At 44.8% G+C, this 26,215-nt stretch overlaps 1 protein-coding gene across 1 annotated transcript in view; it reads left to right on the top strand.

Moving 5' to 3' along the window:
* Positions 1–23,424, top strand: part of TMEM132D (transmembrane protein 132D) — a 228,451-nt gene extending 205,027 nt beyond the window's left edge. The window contains exons 6-9 of the mRNA XM_027733166.2: positions 14,582–14,787; positions 15,880–16,153; positions 17,523–17,714; positions 20,553–23,424. Coding sequence (XP_027588967.1) covers positions 14,582–14,787; positions 15,880–16,153; positions 17,523–17,714; positions 20,553–21,728 — 1,848 coding nt within the window. The 3' untranslated portion in view covers positions 21,729–23,424. The remainder of the gene's footprint in view (positions 1–14,581; positions 14,788–15,879; positions 16,154–17,522; positions 17,715–20,552) is intronic.
* Positions 23,425–26,215: the final 2,791 nt, after the last annotated feature.

The following is a 26,215-nucleotide window of genomic DNA, read 5'->3' as shown; positions in this document are numbered from 1 at the left end:
TTTCTTCACTGATGTCACCAGGCCAATCTTTCCTCATCCTGCAATTAATTGTTTTTATCCAACTTTATACTTTGCTCTTACCTTTCTTGAATCTCATCTATTTATTTCAGACAATTTTCTACACTATCAAGATCATTTTAAATTCTAATCTTGTTCTCCAGAGAACTTACAACCCCTCCCAGCTTGGCATCATCTTCAAATTTAATGAAATTAATTAAATGAAAATTAAATGAAAGACTCCCATTGACTTCAAGGGGCATTGGAGTGAACCCAAACTGTCTTACAGCTTTCAGAAGTGGTTCAAGTGAAATACACTTATTGCTTCACAGGCCATTTTTGTAAGGGGAAAAGACAGATGCATGCTGAATAATTCAGGGTCCTCATTGCTGACTGAGAGAGATTTAAGTAATTTGTCAAAATAATGACCTCTGTTTGCGGTGGGGAGCAAGTGGTTTTGGATTATTTCTGTCCCCAGAGAGATGCTGGAGGAGCCTGGGTTCAGCCCAGCCCCACCACCAGGGACTTGTTCAGAGCTGTAAAATGAAAGGTAAGCAGTAGCAGCAGAGGTGTTTGCAGATGGTGGGAGGCATTTTGGAATGATGATGAGAGTTTCCTTTGAGCCTGATGGAAACAGTGCTGCTGCCCAGTCCGTGGGATATCTGGGAGCTGGATTGATGGCAGAGAGGAGTTTGTTAGAAACAAGTGTCTCAGGCAGTGTACTGACTCCAGCCACGACAATCTGCTTCCACTCAGGCAGGCATGGCCACAGCCTGACCCCTGTGTGTCAGAGCCCACAGCCAGCCCTGCTCTGCAGCCCGGTGTGGAAACTCGGTTTATCTCCAGTTGTCCAGAAACAGGCAACTGGGGAAGAGAAGGTTGTGTTGGTGGGTTAGGAGAGGACAGAAATCCCCTCATTGCTCAGCATCCCTGCCCACACTTCCAGTGGGGGAGGATGCTCTCTCCCATTCCAATACAAACTTTGCAGTCACTTCTACAGCAAGTGTTGTTTGGAAAACATTCCCTGGCATTTCAGCCTGTCCGTGTCGGCTGGTGCCAGCTTTCATCTGGCACTAGTGTATTGTGGCTGCTGCTCTGCTCTTGGAGCACAATCCTGCTTATATTTGCTTCTCTGCAAGTGATTTCTGGCTTAAAAAGGCATAGGTCTCTTTGAGAAATTTGTCATGCTTTGCCGTTGCATTATTTTTCTCCTGTCACTTCAGAGTGTTGGCCAACTTTCCAGAGCCTGCCATGCATGTATGAGTATATGTACATTGCAGCAGATTCTTCCTTTTTCTTCTAAGTGGTGATGTTGAATATCTGAATACTTGCCAGAGGACTAGAACTAGACTTTGCCTGGGCAAAGTCTCTATCAGAAAGAGGACTGAATCCTTAAAACTCTTTTAAGTCGTCCTATTACCAAGATGGAAATCTCCTTGTCCTTGTAGCACTGAAGTCTGCCATTGCTAAACATATTTCATCTCCTTTTGTCTGTGTTGAAGTGACTGAAATGCAGTGTCCTTGCTGGGGATGGTGTCTCGGTGACACAAGTGATTTCAGAGGCCTTTGGTCATTGTTCTGTTCAGTACCAGCTGAGACATGGCTTAGCTCAAGTTGTTGCCTGAAGATCTGGGCTTGAGATCTCAGACTCATTGAAGTCTGAGAGCCCTGAAGTGTTCAAACTCCTTTCATCTTGGCATTCTCCTCTCACTGCAGGGTCTTTTCAGTCACTTCTCCTGTGTAACTCTCACCTCCTTTAAGTCTATGGAGGTCTCGTTTCGTGCTTGGCTTGGGTCAGATCAGTTCTCAGTGGTGTCCCTAATTAAAATTTATGTATAACCCATTATGGTTTGGGCAGAAATTAGAGGAGCAGGATATTTCTTGTTTGAGGGAAGAAGTGTTGGCCATTTAAGGTGGGATCAAAGCTTACCAGAGTCAAAGAAAAGTCACCCTTGATGGGTGGAAAATGGCTCTACTGAAGGCTGGATCCTTGAGCATCCAATCCAGTTTGTTGCTGGAGGGCTAGAGATGGGACACGCCTGTGGTGTGTGTGTCATGCCATGGTTTATGGCACAGAAATACCCAAGCTAGTGAGTCCACCCAATGAGTCTCTGGAGGAGGATATGGAGCTAAATTCTGTGGGCACAGCACCACATATACGTAACTCTATTGCTTTTAGTGCTCAGCTGGTTGGGTATGTTGTAAATCTCTCCTGATCTCCCAGCTTGGTGTGCCCACAGTGAGCCCAGGTGCACCTTGCCCATGAGTTTGGGAAGAGGAGCCAACATAACCAGGCCTTCCCACTTCCATGTGAGTGCCTTCCCTCCTTTCTGGCTGTTTTTGTCAAGGCCACGGGCCAAACTTTCTCATCCATTTGCAAAGGTGAAAGTGTAATTTCTGAGTCTTTGGTAGCCACCTGTTGCTGCAGCACGAGCTGCATAATTAGAGCTGACAATCCCTGTCTAGAGATTTCTTGGAAGCTGGAAAAATGAGAATGTTGTCAAAAAAATAGCAGTGCTTCTAGTCTGCAATGCAGTGATGGCGATGAAAGATGAGTGAATCCAAGGAGGCAGAGAATATATCAGCCCAGTGCCTTTTTCTAACTACTTTAGAAGTCCAAAACAGTCTCTAAGAATTTACATTTCTCTTGTAGCCTTAAAGAAAATGTATTTTAGGCTGGCTTCTCTATTTCTTTCTCTTTACTGGACCAAACCAACAGCAAGTTTCATAGCAGTCATGCTTAAAACTACAGTAAGGGTGCTAATTTCTTTTTGCATCAGTTGGTGCAAAATATTTTTTATATTTTATTTGGGTGTTAGCAATTTTCCATAAAATTACAACAACCCTTTCAAAGAGGATCTTTTTTTTTTTTTTTCTCACAGAGAAAGAATACATTTCATTGGAGGCAGGGTTGAATCATACTGTGTTCTCAGTTCTGAGTAACACACAAATCTCAGAATGTGAGATGAATGTTTTGTAGGTGGACAGTGACTTTCAGTGGCTTTGAGGGGAGAGGCAGGGCTTTCTCTTCAGGGTTTGTTTAAAAGACCTGTTGCTATTTTGGCTGACACTTTGGGACTTGAGCTGGGGACCTCCAGAGTTGGGAGCTCAGCCTGGAGCAGGGCAGCTGCAGCACACAACTTGCCCAGCCGTGGGATCCAGTGCTGCTGTTGCAGTGGGGTGTGTGGAGGAGCTGCAAAATCCACTCTGCTCAGCACATCCTGCGTGCCTCACTCCTCCCACCCTCACCCTCAGAAGCAGCATCCACGGAACAGGCGTTTGAATTCGCTGGTGAGGCACAGCAATCCTTTGCACTCGTGCAGTATGTCAGAAATGACCTGCTGGGGATAGATTAGAAGTGACTAGAAGTGTGTCTCAGGGTGATGAAGAGGAAAACAGGAGTTCTTTAGAGAGAGAGAGGCTTGTTAACGTAATTGTATCATATGTGATGGCAGCGCCAAAAAAGAAAACTGCACGTAGCCAACAGAAATCCTGTGCTGTGCAAACATGGCAGAGACTCAGATAGTTCCAGTCCCACACCTGCCTGTGTGGTTACACTGCAAAAAAAGGAAAGGTCCCACCACTACTGAAGCCATGTGAGGGTGGCAGCAGAAAAAGTGTGATGCTCCCACAGGTAGTGGGGCCAAGGGAATTCTGACCAGGATTCTTGGGGCTGTTGGACTCCATGATCCTCGTGGGTCCCTTCCAACTCAGGATACTCTATGATGCTGTTAGAGCAGGGTCTGCCCCAGTTTGGAATAACAGGCCACTGCTGGGAGGAGAGCCCTGGGATTTGGGGTTTCATTTCTTGGCTGGGTCACAGATGTTCTGTGGAGCTTTAGGCATGTGATTTGATCTCCATGTGATTCAGCTCTTTATCTCAAGAGTAAATAAAAGCCTGTTTCCCTGCCTTGGTTAGATTCCATAACATCTCTCTGAAAGGAACATCACCAAGTGTCAGGGCCCTCATCTCCTCTGTGACTGTAAGTGTTGCTGCAGTGTGTTAATGGAATATTTTTAGGGGGAAGAATGGTTTGGATTTGGTGATTATCAAAGGGGAATGGTCTCCACGTTGCAGAAACCATGCCTCACTGAGGAATAACCTGTTGCAAGGCTGCAGCAAAGCGAGGATGAGCCTTGGTCTCTGTGGGAGGACAAGCCCAGAGCTTCCTGCAGTGAGAAGGGACATTTTGGGAGGTGGCACAAATGAGAAAACTCCTTTTCATGTAGGGAAATCTTTTTTTCAAAGGACCCTTTGCTTTTGTATAGAACAAGCAGCATTCAAGTAAAATGCTTCTTTTAGCATTGACCTTCCAGCTATACATTTGTTATTCTAGCAGGCAACTGAGAATGACACACATGCCTTCTGTGGTCAGCATATGAGGGCAGAAAATTCAGTATATGAGGGCTAAATTCACCTCAGCATAAAACACATACTTGCTAAGTTCACCTTAGTATAAATTTATTGCTAAATATAGTACAAAGCAGTGTAAAATCAGTAAGTATTGAAACATTTTTGCCAATTAAAATATTGAAATATTTTTGGCCTTTGTGAATGAAGGAAGTACAGTGAAAGAAATTTGATGCTGAATTGCATGCTGGGTCACAAGTGGAACAGAAGGTAACAGGGTTTAGTTTCCTATAGACAGTGGGAGTATAAAGTATCCTGGATCTGACAATTAGATCATTTGCACCCCTAATTTTACTGTCATGATAATTATAGACAAAATCAAAGTTCCTGACTACACATTATTGGTGCTGGTGGTTTAGTTCCCCAGTCTGGGTCTGAAATCCCTGTATCAGTGTGCTGTGGGAGTGCTCCTGCCCCAGAGTTCTGGGAGAGCTGGGCAGCACTGGGACTGCTCCTCACCACCACTGCCAGTGCCCCTTCACCAGCCCTTTGGCATTTGGGGAGATTCAGCATCTCCTGAAGTCCTTCAGCTGCTCTGGGAGAGTACAGGAGTTGCAGGAAGCACTTTGCCTTCCTGTGTGTCCTGGCAGGTGGGTGTTGCAGGCAGTTGTGTCCATTTTCCTCTCAGCTGCTCCCAGGGGCAGAGGGTCTCACACACACCATGAGCAGCTCACAGAACAGGCTATTTCAGGCTGTGAGCATCTCCATTACCTTCCTCCCCCCAGTGTTGCCTCACTGACTGGGTCTGACCATCCCCTTTACAGCCTGGCTTTAGTGTTTAGTCCATCCAATTTGTTACATTCTTCATCGGCTCCGCTTCCCTTGGACCTCAGTATTTATTACCCAGAGACAAGAGAGCAGCTCTGTCCTTTCTTTTCATGAGTGTGAAGCAAAGTTGTTCCATTGCCATTACACTTCTTCAAGATTTACTGGAAGGAAGGGAGAAAAGCCACTCTCAATTTAGTGATGAAAAGCTTGGGGTGCTGGATTTGTTTGTCATTCCTCTCCTGCTTTTCCTGGGCGACTGCAGTGAGTGATACAGAGCGCTTGTGGTTTCCAGATCAAGAGAGAAACAGGAAGATGTAACTCAATTAGCAGAGGCAAGAACGTGTTGTCACATTGATTACAAACAGTTGTGGCTTCTAAAACCTAAAGCATGAGGTGGGCTGAGTCCAGCAGTTTGGTTTCTGTCTAGTCATGAGACAGCGCTTGCCCGTCTGACGCCCTCCCTCGTGACAGTGCTGCCATCCCCGCGTCCGGATGATTTAGAGGAGCAGACACCAAAGCTGTCTCGTGCTTTTGCTTATCCTGTGCTATAGCAGGATCACTGCTCACTGAATATCAGGAGCAGCAGGTGGGCAGGAAGTCGCCACCTCCCTTTTCCAGCTGGAAAGCAGGAATCGCAGCCCAGCCAACGGCAAATGAGGGATGGCCAGAGCAGCAAACGGAGTGGGGAACAGCAGGAGTGAATGAAGCCATTGGAATTCTCTGTGCGTTGCCTGCTTGCCAGGGACACATCACCCCATGCCACGATCCCCTGGGCCGTGCCCTCGGTGGCTGCTGCTGCAGGTCGGGCAGCGAAGGGCTGTGCTCTAAATACAGATACATTTTAAACGACAGAAAGATGCAGTTGTGTAACCCCAGCACCTGAGCTCTTTCTTGTTTCTTGCAGATTAAGCTTTGCAAAATCCCTCTAAAACAAGGGGATAGCATCCTCATTTTACAAATACATCAAAGGCAGATTAAAGCCCGGATTCTTAAAGAGATTTAACCACCAGACTCCCCTGGAGTTCAGTGGGAGTTAACACTTCAGTATCCTTGAGAGTATTGATGTCAATAAATTGCACACAGCCACCTAATAAGTGCGTGATGGAGTTGGGAATTAATCCCAGGCTTTTGGAAAGGTTGTTCTGTGCCTTTACTTTCCTTCCTGCAAATGAGAATAGCACTGAAGGTACCGTGGACTCCCTGTGATTGGATTTTAATTGAACAGAGTTTCATTGTGATGATTCTGTTTTGATTGGTGGCCCCAGTTGATTAAGGCTTATTGGGGAAAATTTGGCAGAGTTTACTCAGTCAGAATTTGGTGTTCTGTAAAGCAGCTTCATGAAGTTATGCTAATTTCCCTGGAATTTCATCTCTGACAGTAAAAAGGAAGAAAAGGATGCTAGCAGGTTCCTGTTGTGTCAAGGAAACAACTTGTTTTGACATTTCCGAAATGAAATGTTTTGATTTTTCGTTTTTAAAATTACTTTTTCCTTGATGTCACGGTGTTCTTTTACATAATTTTAATCATTTGAAATTGAAATGAAACTGAATTTCGTGACCCAAAAACGAAAGCAACTGTAGGTGTCTTGAAAGCCCCACTGAAATCCGACGTTCATCCTGCAGGCAGGCTCGACTGCCAGTCCCATGGGGAGAGGGGGTAACCCAGCACCAGGGACACATCCTGACCAGGTGGCACCCGGGTGTCCTGAGCTCAGTGGCTGAGTGGAAATGGGTCCAAACGAAAAAAACATGGAAAGGAAAAATCCACTGAAATTTTATCAGCCAAGTCTTGATTTTAAAAAAAAAAAAAAAAACAACCAAAAAAAAAAAAAAAAAAAAAAAAAAAAACACCAACACCAAAAGGTGATTCCTGAAGAGAGACCATTAATGAGGGGATTTTTCAGTCAGTAACACCAACACACTGCGAACGCTGTGTCAGATCCGTAACGTTCACAAAGGAACTATTAAACTTCCAGCTCCACTTGGATGTTTGCCCAGAATTGTAAGTCCTTTTGAAACGTCCCACTGCGTGTTTCACTCGGCGATACTTGGCTGAGGATGATAGATTGACGTTTGCCACAAAGCTGCAGAACAAACTGAAAAAAAAATCCTCCTAGGAATTAATTGGTATCAGAGTTCTCCTAATCAATGTGCTTTCTGATATGCTTCAGGTGGATCAGTGCAGTGAAAACTGATCTTTCATTTGCACAGGTCTCTGCTAATATCTATTTATTGCAGTGCTAGGTGACACTTTCATCATGACACTGTGGAAAACCTGGCAGGAAACAAGCTCTGAAGACCCTTAGAAACGAAAGGAGATGTTTGTCCCTGGGTTAAAAAAGCAGATACAGTTGTGGATTGCAGTGTTCTTTGGTGTCATGCTGCAATAGGAAAGCCACTGTGGAAAAGTGTGGTCACTCTGAAGGTGTGGACCTTCAGAATTCAGAGCACGTTCTGGTTTTTCTGAATCTTCAGAGTCCAGATGTGCCACTTGACACCTACTCTAAAACCAGCACAATCTTTCTGCACAGGGCAGAGAACCAGCTATAAAAGAATGACAAGGTATGAAGCCTTGAGAATATAACTTATCATTTCATGGGATCAGAGAATGGTTTGGGTTGGAAGGGAACTTAAAGATCATCAAGTTCCAGCCCCCTGCCATGGGCAGGGACACCTTCCCCTATCCCAGGTTGCTCCAAACCCTGTCCAACTTGCCCTTGAACACTTCCAGGGATGGGGCAGCCACAGCTTCTCTGGGCAACCTGTGCCAGGGCCTCACCACCCTCACAGGGAAGAATTTCTTCCCAATATCTAGTTTAATCATACTCTCAGTTTAAAGCCATTACCCCTTGTCCTATCATTTATCAATTTTGAAAGGGTATTTTCAGATTTTGGCAGGTACTTCAGCCCTCACAGTTAAAATTCAAAATATTTAAAATTAAGAAGATCTTATGTATGTAATTCCCCCCCCATGGGGGAAGCTGTCAAGGTGAGGCTGTATTTAAAATCTGTCTGGAATCCAATCACTAGGGTTCAGGCCAAGTCATTCTTCTTTCAGCAGCTGTGGAACTGCCCAAGTTGGGATGTTTATCCTGCTGAACCTGCAAGTCACCAAGTAACCAAGGAACAGGAAGAGCATCCGTAAACTTGAGGCAATACCCATTTGCATTTACTGATTCTTTCTGGAGAAAAAAACCCAAAAATCTTTCTTTCCTCTGCAACACGGAAGGTGCTGTAATTATCCCTCAAGAACAGCTGTTCAGTGGTTGTTCCTAATTCCAGCAGCATCCAGGGTGGTTTAACAGATCTGCTGCTGCCATCGGATCTGAGGATGGTGATTTCTTACCTTGAGGATCCTCACAGAACCCCGGACTAGGACAGGTCCCTTCTCGAGACATACAGTGGGCTTAGGGCTGATCTACCCCCTGTGCTGCAGCTTCATTGTGGTTGTTTGTCTCTGCCTTGCATAATTCCAGGCTGGATTCAGTTATCACAGTAACGAATCTCACTCCAACACCTCGGGTTAAGCGCGGGTGATTAAAGGTGACTCCACCTCCCCTGAGTCATTTCTAAGTGACTTATAGAACTAATAATGGCCTCATCCTTCTGTACCTTGGTACACAGCTTGTGTTCTGGAGTCTTTTATAGCTCAAATGAGCTGCTTTTGCTTATTTATGCCCCTCCTCATTCATTTTTAATGGTTAGAAGAGACTCCCCCATTCTTCTTGTGACAGCAGTGATTTAGGCAGGACTCATTATCATAACTTACATTACTAAATATCCCCATTTATGCTGGTAGACCAAGGAAAATGTGTGCAGTGCTAAATCAGAAGAGATCCCATGAGCTTGCCAAGGTGGCAGGGCTGTGTTTGAAGTGTATATTATATACAGAAAGTGCTTGTATGGGGGAAGGATCATTTACAGGAACATGGATGGGGGACAGAGTCACAGTGTTTCTGAAATACAGATTTTATGTGGAAATATCAGAGACTTACTTTCCTAATTGGCCACCCTTGAAATGTCTAGACCTGAACTGCTCAAGATACATCTTATTTTCAAAGACTTATTAGCTGTGACTTCGTAAGAGTTCCAACAGAATTACTGTAGCAGAAAAGCAGTTTCCTGTGAGGGTTTTGCTGTTATCCCATGGGAATTTAATAATGATAATGAGGTGGGGAAAGACTGTTCCAGCTATTTCTGGGAGCTGACAGTGAAATGCTGGGTACCTCTTCTGGGAGTTATGATGTACATTCCCCTTTCCCTCCCTCCCATTAGGTCTTTGGATTCTATTCAGCCCAAAGCTAACACAGAGTTTATGGGACCAAAGGAATAGTCAGCCACACAAATTCATATCTCCCATAGACAGTCTCTGCAAAAGAATAATGGGAAAAGCAGTAAAATCCTTTTAGGAAAGGGATGGGGAATGTCTTCACTGGAGAACTGGATACAGGAGGTTGATGTGATAGGGATTGTGTGTGATTTGTGAGGGGTCTTACTGCTTCTTCCCATGTTTTTCCCAGACTGGCTGAAGTCCTGCTACTAAAAGGCTTCCAAGTGGGTTTTTTTCCACAGATAATGTAGCAAACTCTGAAATAACAGAAATTAATAAAACCTAATTTCTCTTGCTTGTGATCACACCCAAAGAGCATACAGAGTTTTAAAGGTCAGAGATGACTCCTTTTCAAACAACACAAACAGGCTTTTAAAGTAAACCTTAAAAAAATGTGTCTTGGACCAGCAGTGTCCTCTCCTTTTCTGGTCAATATTTGTTTGCAAGGAACCAGCTCTGTGTTTCCCCTCCACAGCTGCAAGGCTACCAGCTGAATTTTGGGTTCAGTTTTGAGGTACCCAGTGCACAGAGCTGCACGTGGGGCTGGGGATTGCATATTTACAGCAAGGATTTGTAGCAGGAAGCAGCAGTGGCTGAACTCGATTCCCTTTTCTGACAATAGGACTGGGGGGTTGAATTCAATGCAATGCTGAGCACATCTGAAATATTCCACTCTGTGCATTTTGCAGCACTGATGATTGAACTCGACATCCAGCTTGCCAGAAGCTACATGTTTGGTATGGACATGGTGCACTTGGAAATCTAATTCCTGATTCTGTGCTGTGCTGGCAGTAAGGGACAGACCTCTGCCCTCGGTGCCCTGGTGCACAGTGATTAGATGTGCGTGTGTGACTCAGAGGAAGCTGTCTTAGCTATTCACTGATGTAAGGGAAAGAGGTGGACCTGCAGGAGCCAAAAGAAACCCAAAGCACTTTTATAACCTACCAAGTCCATGCCCCAAAAAAACCCATTCAAACCTCAGTTCCCTCAAGAGATAAAAGTACCCTGTATTGAGAGGATTTCTGGAGCATCTTGTGAAAGCTAAGTACAGCCTCCCTTAATTAATGGAAGTCAGCTCAGTGTAGTTGTGTGAAAAGCTCCAGTGACACAAAGCCCAGAAAGGCTTTAGCAAGGGAGCACAGCACCAGAAGGGTTTAATGGCATTATAATGTCCTTGAATTCCAGTGGCCACAACACAGAGGTGTATTCCAGCAGTACATTAGCAGTAAAAGAAAAATCTACTCTTTCTCTCTTGAGCCCTTGTCTGAACCTTTACCGAAAACTGGAGTTGCCATCCTTGAGATATTAAAACTCAGAGGAGGAGGAAGGGAAGAGGAGTAGATGGGTGGGAGTCACTGGATTTTGGAAACAAAACAAATTGGGTTTCCCCACAAATCACCCTCTTGCTCCAGCCCCTTTGTAGCTCCTATCGCATTTTATAATGTGTTTTATGCTCTTCTGGAATCTGTCCGTTTTTGACCAAGCTTTTGCGAGCGCACAGTGCCCTCGGTGACGCCGGGGAGCGGCGCTGGCTCAGCACAGCCCCTCTCCTGCTCGCACACCGAGGGGCTGAGCAGGGGCTCCGCTCCTGCGTCCCCGCCGGGCACGGAGGAGGGCGGATACCCAAAAGCTGCTTCCACGAATTAACGCCGAAGGAAAGGACCCGCTTGACAGGCTGAGGAACTGAACTCCGCTGCAGGTTGAAAAGGAGACACGCGGGCTCGGAAAAGGCAGTGGCAGCCGAAGCTTCTCCGTGCTGTTCCCATCGCGGGGGGGGACAGCCCGAAACCCTCCAGCTGCTGAGCCGCCTGTGCCGGGGCTTCCCTCGGGTGCGTGTCTGTCCCGCGGAGCCTCAGCTGAGCCCCGTCAAACTCATCGCGCGAGATATTCGCTCTTTCCCGACGGGCAGCTTGGGAAACCACGGTGTCAAAGAGAAGGAGAAGCTCGATTTTTCTTCTTTCCCTGCATCTCTTTAGTCCTTCTCTTGTGCTGGAAGATGAATAGTTCGGATGTGTCTGCAGCAACACGGGCATGGCTAATCTGCCCGTCTATTGATGACCTGTTTCTGAATGTGCTGGCCTGATTTATGAAAATGTACTGTACTTTGCCCCATGTTTTGATGTTGCTCTGTTAGGGCTGCATGCAAACTGCAGCAGAACAGTGATGCTTATTCATTCAAGCGGTGAAGGGCTGGCTGGGAGCTGAATGAGCTCATAGTTGTTGCTGACTTCACTTACAGCAAGGGAAACAGGCACAAGTGGGTGTCCCAAGCATAGTCATTTTTTTCCTGACCATCAGTTTGTTTTATAAATAATAATCCTGAAAGCACAAGATCATGATATTTATTTAATCATTCATGTGGTAGGTTTTTAGGGATGGATTCTTTTTTTAACTCTCTTTTTGCAGTAAACCCTGATAAAGTTGGAGTTGAGGTCTGTTAGCCTGCCAAATTTTCTTCCTTTTGTCATTGCTTGAGCATTGATGAATTTAAAATCTGATAGTCTGATTCCCATCTCTTACTAGCATAATTCAGCAGTTATCTCTGTGGCTGGAGAGAGTCTCAGTCATGTTCAAGCCTCCCTGTGCTGAACTGCTCCTCATGTTAACAGACTAATAAAACCAGCAGCAAAATTCCACCTGTGCTGTCTGTATGTGCTTTAAAAGCCACTGTTCAGACAGTGAAGCATTACCCTGGAGGGAGGATGTTTGGCAGGTCCCCTGCCAGCAGCCCTGGTGAAGTGCAGAGCAGGGGACATGCAGGGGAGCTCTGCTGGGGAGCAGGGCTCCAGTGCCTCCACACAGAGGTTTGGACTCAGCCCTGAACTCTGATTTGCAGCACAGAAGTTTACCTGTTGCCTTCAATCACTAGGAAATGTTTTCAGTCCTAGGTCTGTCACCCTTGGGGACGTTTAATTGCCTAATGTGTTAATTAGCTGAGATTCACCAATGTGAAAATTCTTGACTTCAGACCATTCACTTGTGCCTCTGGGCCAGCCTGCAGAGCACGAGGGCAAGTGCAGGACCTCAGGGCAATCAGCTCCTGGGCTGAGTGTGACCTTGGGGCCGCTCTCTCTTCAGCTTTATCTGTTGCTTCTCCGGTGGAAATCAGCATTTTGAGGCTCTACCCAGTTTCTCTTCTCACTGGTGTCTCAGGGGAAAGAGGAAAGGCAGAAAGCAGCAGACAAAGCTTATTAGCACGTAGGAGAGTTGTCTGGTGTGAGAACAGCACTTAAAATACAAGAAGGCAACAGGGATAAGCACAGTGCCAGCAAGGAGCAGATGATTTCCAGTTAGAGAAGCAAGGTGGGAGAAGGAGCAGATGTACCAAGCACTGCCTGAAGGTCTCCTCACTTCCTGCCTGTCGGACAGGCTATTAGACATTGCAGGTAGGAAGGATGATGTAGTTCTTGCCCTGAAAATATCACACTCACATTATCGTGCCTTCTGCGAGGACTCAAGAACAACGTCTGCTCTGCTGCTGCTGCCCAGACATGCTGCTCCCAGAAGGGGACTGTGCTCATGCCTCCAGCCTTCCCTGTAGCCATTTCTGCAGCCTCACATGGAGCTTCTCCCGGAGTTTTGCCAAGTCTCATCTTCCTCAGCCCAGGCCAGTTTGGATCAGCATTGTGATGAAGTGGATGTAACACCAGTGTCAGAGGCCCCAGCTGGGGGCCTGCCGTGAGGTCCTTCCCTTGGGTTTTGTACCCCCATGTTTTGAGGCTTTTTTGGCAGCAGCTGCGTTGTCTTGCTGTGCAGCACAACGAAATTGGATCCTGACAGGAGCTGTTAAGAGCTGGTGTAAAACAGGCAAAGATGAGACTATCCTGAAAAACATAAATCTACCTGTAAACAAACTCCTTACTTTCCTGCTGAAACCAACAGCAACTATAAGATTTTGACCTTAAAACAGAAAAGAGAGACATTGCAAGAGCCACGATAACCTTTTCTGGTACATTACCTAGGCTGAGACAAGCAAGGATGGAAATGGATTTGCTATGGATCTGTCTGTGAGGGGGTTGTTGTTGTTTAAAGATAATAATATTAGAAATGCAAATTATCCTAAAAAAGCTGGTGATATTTAAATACGATTTAAATTCATTTAGCATTCAAACAGAAAAGTAGAAAATGGCATTAAATTCAGATGAGGATGAGGCTATACATTCTGGAGTGACAAATATTAAATACATTGACAGAATGGAATAGAAGGCCTGGCTGGTAATGGATTGTGAAAAGTGTTCAGGGTTTTAATAGATCATTCCTTCAGATCATCAGCACGGTAAAGTGGTAGTTAATAAATTATTTGACGTGTACATTTATTCATATATTTTAACTAACTGTAATGAACAGGTCCTGTCAGCTCACCTAGATCCTCGCAATAGCTGCGAAGTCGCTTGAGTGAGATTTACTAACTCTCTGCAATATTGATGTCCAGAGCTGCAGGTCATAAATAAAGAGACATCAGGACTAGCTTGAGCTTCTGCTCAAGTGTTGTGTAAGGCCTCTATCGGGTTTGCAGCAGGGATGAAGCTCTTCCCTGTGATTAGTTTTTAGTTGTGACCACCCCATGCCCTGGTACCTGCAATGGGACTCTTGAAAAACCCTCTCTCCTAGTCTGGGGTCAACTAGAGAAATTTTTCCCTTGCTCAGCTCCCTGTACCTGTTCCTCCCCACAGATATTTTGTGTTCCTTGGGCTGCACACAAGGTAGAGCAGGAGAACTGGAGAGTCTGACTGAGCTTTGGGGAAAGGAGAAGGATCCTCTCTCACTGCCATTATACTGGGACTATCCTACTGTTGGAGTGGGAATTAAGGACCCAAAAGCTGTTCTTTTATCTTAAATTGTACTGGAAATGTTTATAGCAGAAGAGCCCAACCTGTTCAAATGATGTTGAATTATACAGGCTATTAAGGGCATACCAGGCACCTTTCTTGTTATTCCTAATTGTCCTCTGAACTTGGAGCTTGTTTAAATCTAGATCCTTTCTCTTCTTCCCACCCACTTTCCCAGCATGTGGTGTACTTTATAATTTGTGAAGGGACTCATTAATTTTTTTCTTTCTTTCTCCTTTTTTTCAGGTTTCTGACAGATGTGACTATGTCTTTGTCAATGGGAAGGAAATGAAAGGCAAAGTGAATGTCATAGTTAATTTTACTTACCAGCATCTGAGTGCCCCTTTAGAAATGACAGTCTGGGTTCCTCGTCTCCCGCTGCAGATAGAGGTCTCTGACACAGAACTAAATCAGATCAAGGGGTGGAGAGTCCCCATCATCTCTAATAAGAGGTAGGTTTTCATTAGAGGATGTTCATTCTGGGCTGTGCACTTGCCAGAGACCTGTCAGGGCCAGTGGATCTGAACATGCTCACTTGGCCTTAATGCAATTCTGCTGTAAATTTGAAGGTCACCAGACATTTATTCAATAGGCTCCTGCACTGGACTTATAAGGGAAATGGAAACTGCAGGTTGCATGATCCTGTATTGGAAATCAATTCCCTTTTATAGTGCTAATGACTGAGGTGGGAAGAGCCAATTGGTCAAGTTTGGTGGGATCAGGCTTGAGGCAGCAAGAAGACATCAGCAAGAACCAGCTCTGGCAAGGGTGGTGAGTCTGCAGCCTCTTCCCAGGTCCTGGCAGTTAATGCATCCATTGTTAGTGTCACAATTAGCACATACCTGTTTCATATCACCGTAGGGTGCAGTGGCACTGCTCAGTGTCCCAAAGTCAGGACACTCTTACATGAGGGCTTTAAGATATTGTCTGTACCCACAGGTCGGTGGCATGTGAGTGACAGAGGATGGATATAGGCAGCTCAGAACTGGTTGCAACTGTTGTCAGTGCTATTAAGAACAAGAAGAACAAATTGATAAAGGAGGTACTTGGTATTCCCACCAGCCTATAAAGACATTTTTTACCAGGTTCCTGTTAGTGTCACAGCAAAGAGATTTTGGTGGAGATGTGATTTCAACCTGAACACTGCAACAGAGAGGGATGTGTGTGCAGGTGCAGAGGAGATTTCCATGGAAACACACAGATGTTTACAGGAAGATCCGGAAAGAAAAGTGTGAAGGTCTTGAAAGTTAAGACTTGACATAGAAAACAATGGGAGATATTTGGAGAGGACAAGGTGGCAGGGAAGCTATCAGGGCAGTTGGTGATTTCAGCTGCTGTTTCAGAGGTCTAGGCAGCCTGGAGGTCTCAGTTATGAACAAGGAAAACAGGATAAAACTGGGGGAACCTGACGGATTTCAGAAAGCACTGATGGATGCAACCTGGTCCAGCAGCCAGGCTGCAAACTTACATCAGCAATAGCTCTCCTCTTCCAAACTCTCCCAACAGCAGTTTAAATTAATTTCTTATTCTTGGTGTCCTCGCAGACCAGCCAGAGACAGTGATGATGAGGAGGAGGACGAGCGGAAGGGCAGGGGCTGTGCCCTGCAGTACCAGCACGCCCTGGTGAGAGTCCTCACCCAGTTTGTGGCTGAAGCCTCGGACCCCGGTGGGCAGACGAGCTTCTTGCTGGGCTCTGACTGGCAGATTGACATCACTGACCTGGTGAGGGACTTCATGCAGGTGGAGGAGCCAAGAATCGCCAAGCTGCAGGACGGGCAGGTTCTGGTTGGGCTGGAGCTTGGAATGACAACCATTCAGGTAGGGAAAACGAATCACTTGTTCCTTTTCCTCCCATAACCCACCACCTTGGGAGCTGAGGTGGTACAGCTTTAACAACAGAAACTGGAGCCACGAATTATTGAATGGGACAGAATTGCAGCAAGGACTGGAAGACACAGAAGAGATGATTTTTGTCTTCTTATTTTGTGCCCCACAGTAAAGTAGATGGCAGTTTTATTTGATTTGATCAAACCTGTATATTCAGAGGCTTTTTCTGATTATTTTTGTCTGAGGCTGTTTTTGAACCTGGAGCCAGTGTGTAGGTTACCACAAGGCATGCAGCTGGTGGAACAGCTCAGTCTTCTCAAAGCCTACATTGACAGAGCAAATGAAAAAGTGCTGGTTGAGGAACTGAGACTGGAATATCAATCCAAATATTAATTAAAAGAAAAGGAAAAGGAGAAAGGGGGAGAGAGATTAATTTAGTGATAATACAAAGAAGAAAACATGTTAAGAAACATTGGAACAGGGAAAAAAATGTAGCTCTCCAGACATGCTCATCATCCCAAACTGTCAAAGCAGAAAACAACCATCACACCTGTTGATAACAAGGTCATCAGGGCTGGAGAAATGGGATTTGAGATTTCTGGCTTTCTGTAAAGTCTCTAAAGATTTTCTGAAAGACTTTCCAGAGCTCTGGGACTTGCAGTGCTCCAACAAATACACATAGAACTGTGGAAAGAAAAATTCAAAGAAAAAAAGCTGAGAGCAAGTTATATGTAAAGAATACCTCTTATAAGCTGCTTCCAAAATGCTCTGTACCCTATATGGATCATTAAATTCAACTTGCTTGCTAATGAGCATCTCTGGATGTCATGTATCAGTGCACTGACCTCTGTGCATATTTTCTTAACCAAAACAAATTTCCCCTATCAACTTTGTATACAGTAACATGAGTGGCTATTGTAGCAACAAATTAACCTTTTTTCCCGTAGGATAGAAATAAATGCCATTTGTTGAATAGATTTTATTTAAACCTACGGATTGCATTATATTTATGCCACCTAAAAATGTGATCAATAATAAAATACTTGCATTTCACATAAAGATTACATTTACAAGTAGTTAATACATGTGAAGCAGAGTTAATACATGTGACAGAGGTGAATGACATAGCTGATCACAATTACATTGGTAAAAGCTTATAAGCCCCTTATTATTGCAGAAGAGTTATAAAATGTGACTAGCTGTTCTTAATCATATTTTAATAGTGTCTGTCTGCTATGAGGGATTCTTCCCATTACCATAAACATCCCTTATCTGTATTACAGGAGCTGTAATATCTGTGCAGATATTTCACTTGGTGCTGTGCAAAATGGCTGTTGCTAACTTCAGTTTTTCTTTTCAGATATTGTCCCCCCTTTCAGATGCCATCTTGGCCGAGAAGACAGTGACAGTTCTGGATGAGAAGGTGACAATAACTGACCTGGGAGTGCAGCTGGTGACTGGACTGTCGCTCTCTCTGCAGCTCAGCCCAGGAAGCAACAAGGCCATCTTTGCTACAGCAGTGGCACAAGAGCTGCTCCAGTCCCCAAAGCAGGTACAGTTGCCCACATGTGTTGTGTTGTGGGAGGACACCACCCTGAGTCACCACATCTGACATTACAAGCTCATGGAATCAAGCAGATTTTTATTAATAGTGTGCTAATGAAACATTTTTCTTATGGAGACTTTTCTGAAGGCCACCGAATGCCCCAACAGAAAAATAAATATCTCACAGGAATGGCACTGTGTTTAAACAACCCAGTCACCAAACACCTCATCTGTCATGGCTGCATCCCATAAATAACACAGGCAACTCAGTGATGCTTCATAATTAAGCAGCAGCAAACCCCTTACACACACACACACACACACACATGCCCTTTCTGTCCCATCCAGCACTTAATACATCACAGGACATATTGCCAAGTTCAACCTCCCACCACAGGTACCCAAATCAACCCTTTAATTCCGTCTTGACATGAGAAAGTGTTTTGCATTATGCCAGACTCTTCTTCTTTTAGTTACTTTCTGTGAGCACTTTAAGAAGTCAGGGAACATCCCTTTCATTCTGATTCATTACTAGAATATGAATCAGCATCACTGACTCATTTCCTGATTTATGATTTCATAAACCATTTTTTCCCCTTATTATTCTTAGTTCCTGTGTTAGGGAACCAACAGTTACCAAGGGCTTTTGGACCTTGCCATGTTCCCATCAGTCCCTGCTTCGTGTTTGTCCTTGTGCTTCTGTATACATTTGAAATTTAAACATTTTTCCAACCCAAATCCATCAGTCTGGGACTTACATCAAGGATGCACCGGCTCTTAACACTTGAACATGTTCTGAGCTTTAAAGGTAAATGATCATGACATGCACGTTTGAAGTCTGGCCAGCTGTTGAGATGCTTTAATTCATCATGGAGTCTTATCCTTGGGATGCAGGATGAGAAATAATGCAGGACTGCTGCCTTTATAGGGTGATAAACATCAGGCTCCCACAGTCTTCCAGGAGTTAGGAAATTGATGCCAGGCAGCTGGAAATAAGGCCAGTGAGCTGTCCATTGCTGACATGGGGAGTTAAACAAACTGCCTTGAAATCAGCCCAAAAGCGGGGATTGATGGCATTTATTGCCACTCTGCTGCCCAGCACTGGCATTTCAGTGCCCAGAAATGGAGTCTGGACGGGTCCCTCTCTGGATGCAGGGGCACAGTCAGAACAGCATTGGATCAGTATTCAGCCAGTGAGGAAGGTGTGTGTCCTCCACCCTTCAAGGGTTGACTCTCTTTTGAAAGGCATCTGATTCCCTCCATTGCTCAGGCCATGATTTTCAGAGCCCAGTCCCTATAAGCAAAGCAATGCAAAATTAATAAATGGTTATGCAGGTTTAAGCAACACAGTGGGAGGATGAGAGTTGATGACACAAATTCCATGCGGCCTTCAAGAAACATCCAAAGATTAATAAACACAAAGCAGGGATTTATGGCAGTGTCAGGAAAGTCTTAGGGCTCTGTCCTGAAATAGAGACAGAAGCAAATCTCTCATTGAAGCAGGGGGAGTTTTGTGGCTGGAAGGATTTCGGAATCAGGCCAGTAGATTATGCATGGTACAATCCCAAAGGACTGGAAGCTTATTCTCCATGCTATGAACAGGTGAATGACTTCGTGCTGGGAACAATTTCAAAGATAATCATATATATTTATTCTCTATGCATGTGTGGAGTTAGAATGTAAATACTGTCTGTTTGAAAAACTGCTTATTTAAAGGAACAGGACTTTTATTACAGCTTCTGCAAGTTAATCTGTTGGTTGGGTGTCTGTCTCAGACTCTCAGAGCAGGGTCATCCCAACTCTCAAGGGACAAAAGCTCATCTCATTTCAGACACTAAAGAATCTACTGATCAAGCCAGGAGTCTGTCTGGTGTGGATTTTCCAGTGTCTAATAAGGTGCAAATATTGCAACCAAAACAGGGCAAGTCAGGCCATCAGAAACAGGAAAAAGATTCCAGGAAAGCACCTCGAATTTTGTCTGTAAATGATCAATGTGCGATGCAAGGATTTTTTCAGGGAGCACTGCAGTTTTCGATAGCCATTTGAGAGTCCTTAGAGGACCTGATTTTCAGCAATGGGTGAGCACATGTTTTCAGAAAGGTTTCAAGTTAGAAACCAAAAGTGAAGGTTCCCAGGAGTGCTGCACCACCAGGCACATTCTGTTACAGAATTAGTACTCAGGTCAAATTCATCTACATTCAGCAAGCCTTCATGCACTCTGAAGTACACAATCTGCATTGCTGTGACACAAGATTAAACTTTATTATTGTCTTGCTTTTAATTGCTAACAAGCATGAAAATTACCCTGGCCATTTCCTGAAGAAGCAACTGATTGGTTTACTTTGCTTGTACAATCCGCTAATTTAATTTGAGAGACAAAAATCAAGGAGTGAAGGTGTGGAGCCATGTATGGACCTGCTTGCTGTATTAGGTGGTTTTTAATGCGTGTTGAAAATAATAAGAGGAGACTTTGTATTTTAAGCAGTTTAGAAATAATGTAATTTTTTTTTTTCATTTAAATATACAACAGTAAATGATCTCAGTCACTGGTAATGCTTTCTGACATGCAATTTATTATGGTGCTGAAGTAGATTCTGCAGAGCCCAGGGGATACAGCTCCTTTAAGCACCTTTGTGGAAACAAATCTTATTATCAATGAGTGTTTTAGACTAGTATTTCTCTTCACATCTTGGCAGGATATTAATTTTATTGCTCTCCCTATTTATTTCTTTTCTGGTTACAAATGGTATATGGATCTTGTGAGAAGGAGGGAATAGACCGGGACAGACCGTATTTCCCTCGATGTTTATTCTCAGTGTATGTATATTTGTTTTATATACTACAGGAAGCAGCCATCAGCTGCTGGATCCAATTCAGTGACGGATCTGTCATGCCCCTGGATATTTATGACCCCAAAGACTTCTCCTTGTCAGCCACATCGCTGGATGAGAAGGTGGTCTCCATTCACCACGACCCCAAATTCAAGTGGCCTGTGATTGCTGCTGAGACAGAAGGCCAGGGGACGCTGGTGAAGGTGGAGATGGTGATCAGTGAGTCATGCCAGAAATCCAAAAGGAAGAGCATCCTAGCTGTTGGAAGTGGTAGCATTAAAGTCAAGTTTGGGCAGGGAGATGCCAACCCCAACATCAGTGACAGTAAACACAGGGGTGCTGGTGTCCACCTGGAAAACCACGCCAGTGACCGGCGCCAGAAAAACACCTGGCAGGAAAGAGCCGGGGGGGATGGTCACTATTACAGCTCCTCCATGGGCCATGAGCAGGGCAGGGGAACCACCACCCAGAGGTCTATTCTAAGTAGAAAAGAAGACAGAGAAAGCCTCCTGGATGATGACAGTCAGAACATGCCGATAGACTTCACGAGCTTCCCTGCACAGGTGGATCTGCCCAGAAACAACGGAGACTTGGAAGAGAATGACCTGGTGCAGTCCCCCAGGGGACTCAGCGACCTGGAGATAGGGATGTATGCTCTCCTGGGAGTCTTCTGCCTGGCAATTCTGGTCTTCCTTATCAATTGTGTCACTTTTGCTTTGAAGTACAGGAACAAACAAGTTCCTTTTGAAGAGCAGGAAGGCATGAGCCACTCTCATGACTGGGTTGGGCTGAGCAACAGGACAGAACTTCTGGAGAATCACATAAATTTCTCATCCCAACAAGAAGAACATATCACAGCCATTGACAGAGGAGTGGACTATGAAGAGAGTAAATATCTTCTCAACACAAATGCCACCAAAAACATCAATGGACAATCTTTCAGGTCTACTGAGACCACATTCACTGAAGGGAAAGAACAGAAAAGTGAACCAACTACTTCTCCTACCTCTAAGAGGAAACGGGTTAAATTCACCACCTTTACCACCATCTCCTCTGATGATGGGTGTCCAACTGTCAACTCAATCTTGATGAGTAATGAGGATGACATTAAATGGGTCTGCCAGGATATGGACCTGGGGGAATGCAAAGAACTTAAAAACTATATGGAGAGGTTACACGAAAATGCGTAATGAGACACAAAAGACTTTTTTGTTTGGTTTGTTCGTTTGTTTGTTTTTCACTCACCTTCTGCCTTTAATTTTGGGTAGTGGGGCAAAATGTTGTATAGCTAACAAGAATCCACTGGTGGATAATAACTCAATGGAGCCCCAAGAAGCCACCCAAAAGCAGCTGGGAGAGCAGAGATCCTGGACAGCTCTTAAAATTCAAATCTTCTTTGTGCTCAGAGATGGAAGTGAGAGATCTGTGTGGTTTTTTGATACATGGTAACACGAGAAAAAACCTTAGCAAAATAATATGGTTTCATTCTCTGAGCTTTCCCAGGAAATCAATAAATATAACAAACTCCAGTGCAGTTTGGATATTACAAAGTTCACACAGCTCTACTGTTCAATATTGCAAGCTTTGGTTAAAAGCAAAAAATTGGTCTCAGAATAAATAGATCCACGAAAGAGCATGTCATGCAAGCCATGTGCAGAGAATATCCATCCAAGACATTAATTTAAAGCTGACAAAAACCAACAGTGTGAGCAAAGCAGCTCCCAGAGCTGAAGAGTCATGAGTTTCCAAAGAATCTGGAGGGGGAAAAGGAGTAACTGGGCTGTTTAACAACCAGCATGTTTGCCTCCCAAGCACTGAGAATGGATACACATATACAGTTAAAACTGAAACTCTCTTTTTAAGTAGACGCCAAGGTAATAAACTTTGTCAGCCAATTTTCAGTATTTCCTAATTTGTAAAATAGGAGAAGATATAATCTATACTCAGAATATCACTCATATTAAGGAAGGTCTGTTTTGGAAAGTTTGAGAGAACGAGCTATTTTTAAAAAGCCCACTTTCTTTGATTGCCCTGTTTCGAATTTGTATTCCCAGCCATTTCCCTGGAGCGTTCCCCATCTGGTATCCTGAGGGCACTTCCCAGCATCAGTCACCTTTGGAAGCGTGTGGTTCCTTCCTTCCCCTCCATGCACACTCCCTCCTCCACGGTGTGCTCTTGCCAAGCACAGACCCTGTTGGTACCACACTGGTACTTGCTTTACATGCTGTCATTTACCAAAGCTGGCCACTCTCTCTCTGGGTAAGTGTGACTTGTGCTGAACTCAGCACCAGCAGCAGCTGCCTCTTTGTCCATCCCCTCCCCTGGGGGAGGTCGGGTTGTTCAGTTCCTTCTGCTCCTGCCTCTTTAGCCCCCCGCTCAGCACGTTTAGAGGGCACTCGGAGGTCACAGGGGAGAGCTGCACATTCAACGTTGAAGCCTGAACAGCTACACTCAGTAGATAACATTTGTTTCTCCCAGAGGTGATGATTATCTTTTGTTTTCTTCTGATAAGGATGTACATACGGTAGGATTTCAGTGATTACCCTTCCAATCCGACGTGCCCTCCAGCCCTAAAACCATGACATTTTTTGTGAGGTCCAAAAGCAGTCTCCAATGGCCAGCGGCAAAGTGCCAAAGCACTAACTAAAATCCAGCTTATATTTCAAGTTTTCCTTTATTTTCCAGAGTAAATCCTTGCCCTCCTTTTGTTATTAAGTCTCTTCCCATCATTGAATCTAGGTTGCTCAGTTTAATACACACCCGCCCTCCCACAAACACTTAGATTGGATCCCTCTATATTTAGAATGTACTGTAGATTGTAAGAATGTAATATATATATTTATAAACATGCCAACTGTGAATAAAATTTGCATTTTAGTGGCTTCATCTTTTTTTCCTACTCTGAACGCCTCTTTCCTTTCACTGTCAGAAGGTTTACCCTAAAAGAGGCTGGCAGCAATATGGGGACATGTCCTTTGATGAATCCTTGAAGGCTCATGGCACAATCTAGTCACCAAGTTTTACATTGTGCAGTGCTGGGGGAGAACATGCAACATCAACAGCATGTTATGCTACAAATATATTTGCACCAAGCCACCCTTCCAAGGTTTGAAGCTATTTGCAAATAAATTCCACATGCATATTTCTAACCTGAAAGCCCAATATGTTGAGTTTCTGCTTTTGGTTGTTGGGAAGATCCACAAGTGGCTGAACACCTTTTGAGGCGTTTTTTAAAGAGTTGGTGTAAATAGGGCAAATATGCCCAGAACTTTGGAGATCAGGACTTGCACATCAGACGCTCTTTGCTTGCTTTCAGCACCTCCCCTCGAGGCCTGGATGACCCAGTGCAGGAGGAGGTGCAGCAGGGAGGGCAGCACAGTGCAGGGCCCAGACTGGCTCTGGGTGAGTGCAGGGCCCAGAGTGGCTCTGGATGAGTGCTCAGGTGATGGGAGCAGCCTTGGTGCCACAGCAGAGCACAGCAGGCTCCCAGCGGGTTCAGCCGTGTTCTAACCCATTGTCTTGCCTCCAACTCTGGAGCTATTCTGGGTGCTTTTCACACATCACTACACGGTGTCCTCAGAGACTCACCCTGAGCAGTGTGTGGTGGTCAGGGCACAAGTGTCCAGCTCTCATCTGGCAGCCTGTGCACATCAGAGGTGTGTGTGCGAGGTCTCCTTTCCAACATCATGGCACAGCCGATCCTTCGGAAGAGCAGGTACAGGCCACGCTGGGAGCAGCCTGTCACAACTGCTTTGCCAATGAGCTGCTCTGGTAAACCCACATTTCTGCCTTAGCTGCCTCTGGGGAGCAGGAAGAACTAACAGCAAGTTCATCTGGTAGCACAAACCACCGAAATGTTCTCCGAGGACAAACAGGCGGCAGCTCCAGCGCGAAGGATACTGATGTGCAGCTTTGTGCCTGTCTGCTTGCTCAGAGGTCCCTGCTGTCTCTGACAGCTGTAACTTGCTATTATCCAGTGCTATAAATAACACACAGTATTTAGAGTGCCCTTTGTCCGTGGATTTTACAGTGCTCTGAGCAAGGTGGATTCCTTATTGACACGGAGAACCCCAAGGTTAAGTGACGTGCCCAGAGTAACACTGGAATTCTGTGGCAAAACCACACTGTGCAGGATCCTCAGCTCTGCTCAAGGGGAAGCCAGAGTGAATTGTGGCCACCTGTATGCAAGCAAACACTCTGAATTAATTTGCCAATAGCAGAATAAATCACTTCCTGTAGAGATTTTTGTATGTACATATGTATGGGGGGGATGTGTTTGTGTGTATTCACTTTTTGCACTGCACAGAGACCACACTTTTAAGCAAGAGCTTCTGCACCATGGAGCATCCCAAGGGACAAAGTTTGTGTTCCGGGTAATCAGATGAGATCCTAACTGGCAAACAGGGGCTAAATTCTGTTCCCCATCATAAAAGCAGTGATGGTGTTAAGGTGCTGCATTCACACAATGTTTTGCAGCTGTGGCTCCCATTGGCAACCTCTTGAGCCTGATAAAGAGCCCTGCTGAGAGCAAGCAGTCTCCTCTGAGAGTTATTAATTACCTTGCTCTTTTTTCTTTGCTATTGCCTCCTTATTTTCATGTTTGAGTCTCTTTTCTTGTGAGAAAGAGTTAGACTGATAGACTGATACAGGCATGTTTAAAAAGAAAATTTATCTGATGCAGTTTGGTTCTTTTTAGAGACTTTATGCATGAATACAATCAGGAGCAGAAACTCGATGGTCCTATAAATCAGGTAAGCTGGTTCTTTACTCTCTTCCTTCATTTTAAAAGCTTCCCCTTCAGCAGTCTTAAATATATAGTCGTTTAGGCCAAGCTGCATTAATACACCAGTGAATTCAAAGTCTGAGCAATGCAGCCAAATAATTGGTTTGAAACAAGACTTCTGCGGAGGTAAGTGACTTGAAAAACCAGAATAGGTATTAAATCGATGTGCAGCCAGCACTAAGTAGCTCTGGAAACTACTTTCACACCTCGTTTCGATAATGAATGAGATGTAAATGAAATGAGCACACTGGAGACACTTTAGTTCAGCTCTGTGTATGTTCACTTTCTCCAAGACTGCCTTCTCTCAGTCTCCTTTGGTCTGTGGGGCTCTTTCATTGTGGAAGATCTCTTAGTGAGAGCTAAAGGACTCGAGTGCTACAGCTTAGCAGAGCCGTTCACATGTGTCACTTAGGAGAGAGGGCTGGTTGGACTCAGGTTTGTATTGATCAAAGTCCAGCAAGCATCACCAAGGAATTAGCTCGGGGAAGGAGCCAAACAGTGCGTTTAGAAAATGCCTCAAGCGTTTAAAAAAAACTCTCTGAGATGAATTTATTTAGTCCTGAAAGCCCAGGAACTCTGCCACACACTTCTACATGGTTATTGTAGTCCCATATCCCATCCATGCACAGCATTGCAGCGCTGCAGCAACACATCTTATTGCCTGCAGTACAATGCCTGCCATCCAAAATCTTACTACCAGCCCTCACTATCAGAAATGCACAAGATGATGGACCTGTCAGGAGGAGGAGAGGCTTGTGTCCCGCAGGAGAGGTACATGGTGCCAACCTGAGCTCCCCACACTGCTGGAGCAGGACCAACCCTTCCTCACTGCCATATGTGGCTGCAGCGTGAGCTCCCCACGGAGGACAAGCAGGAGACCAAGAGAGCTCTAAA

This window comes from Pipra filicauda, unplaced genomic scaffold (assembly GCF_003945595.2).
Source record: "Pipra filicauda isolate LSUMZ 115617 unplaced genomic scaffold, ASM394559v2 scaffold14_size4853619_pilon, whole genome shotgun sequence".
NCBI lineage: Eukaryota > Metazoa > Chordata > Aves > Passeriformes > Pipridae > Pipra > Pipra filicauda.
The sequence above is the reverse complement of the archived record's forward strand: the minus strand, read 5'-3'. Positions and strand labels throughout refer to the sequence as shown.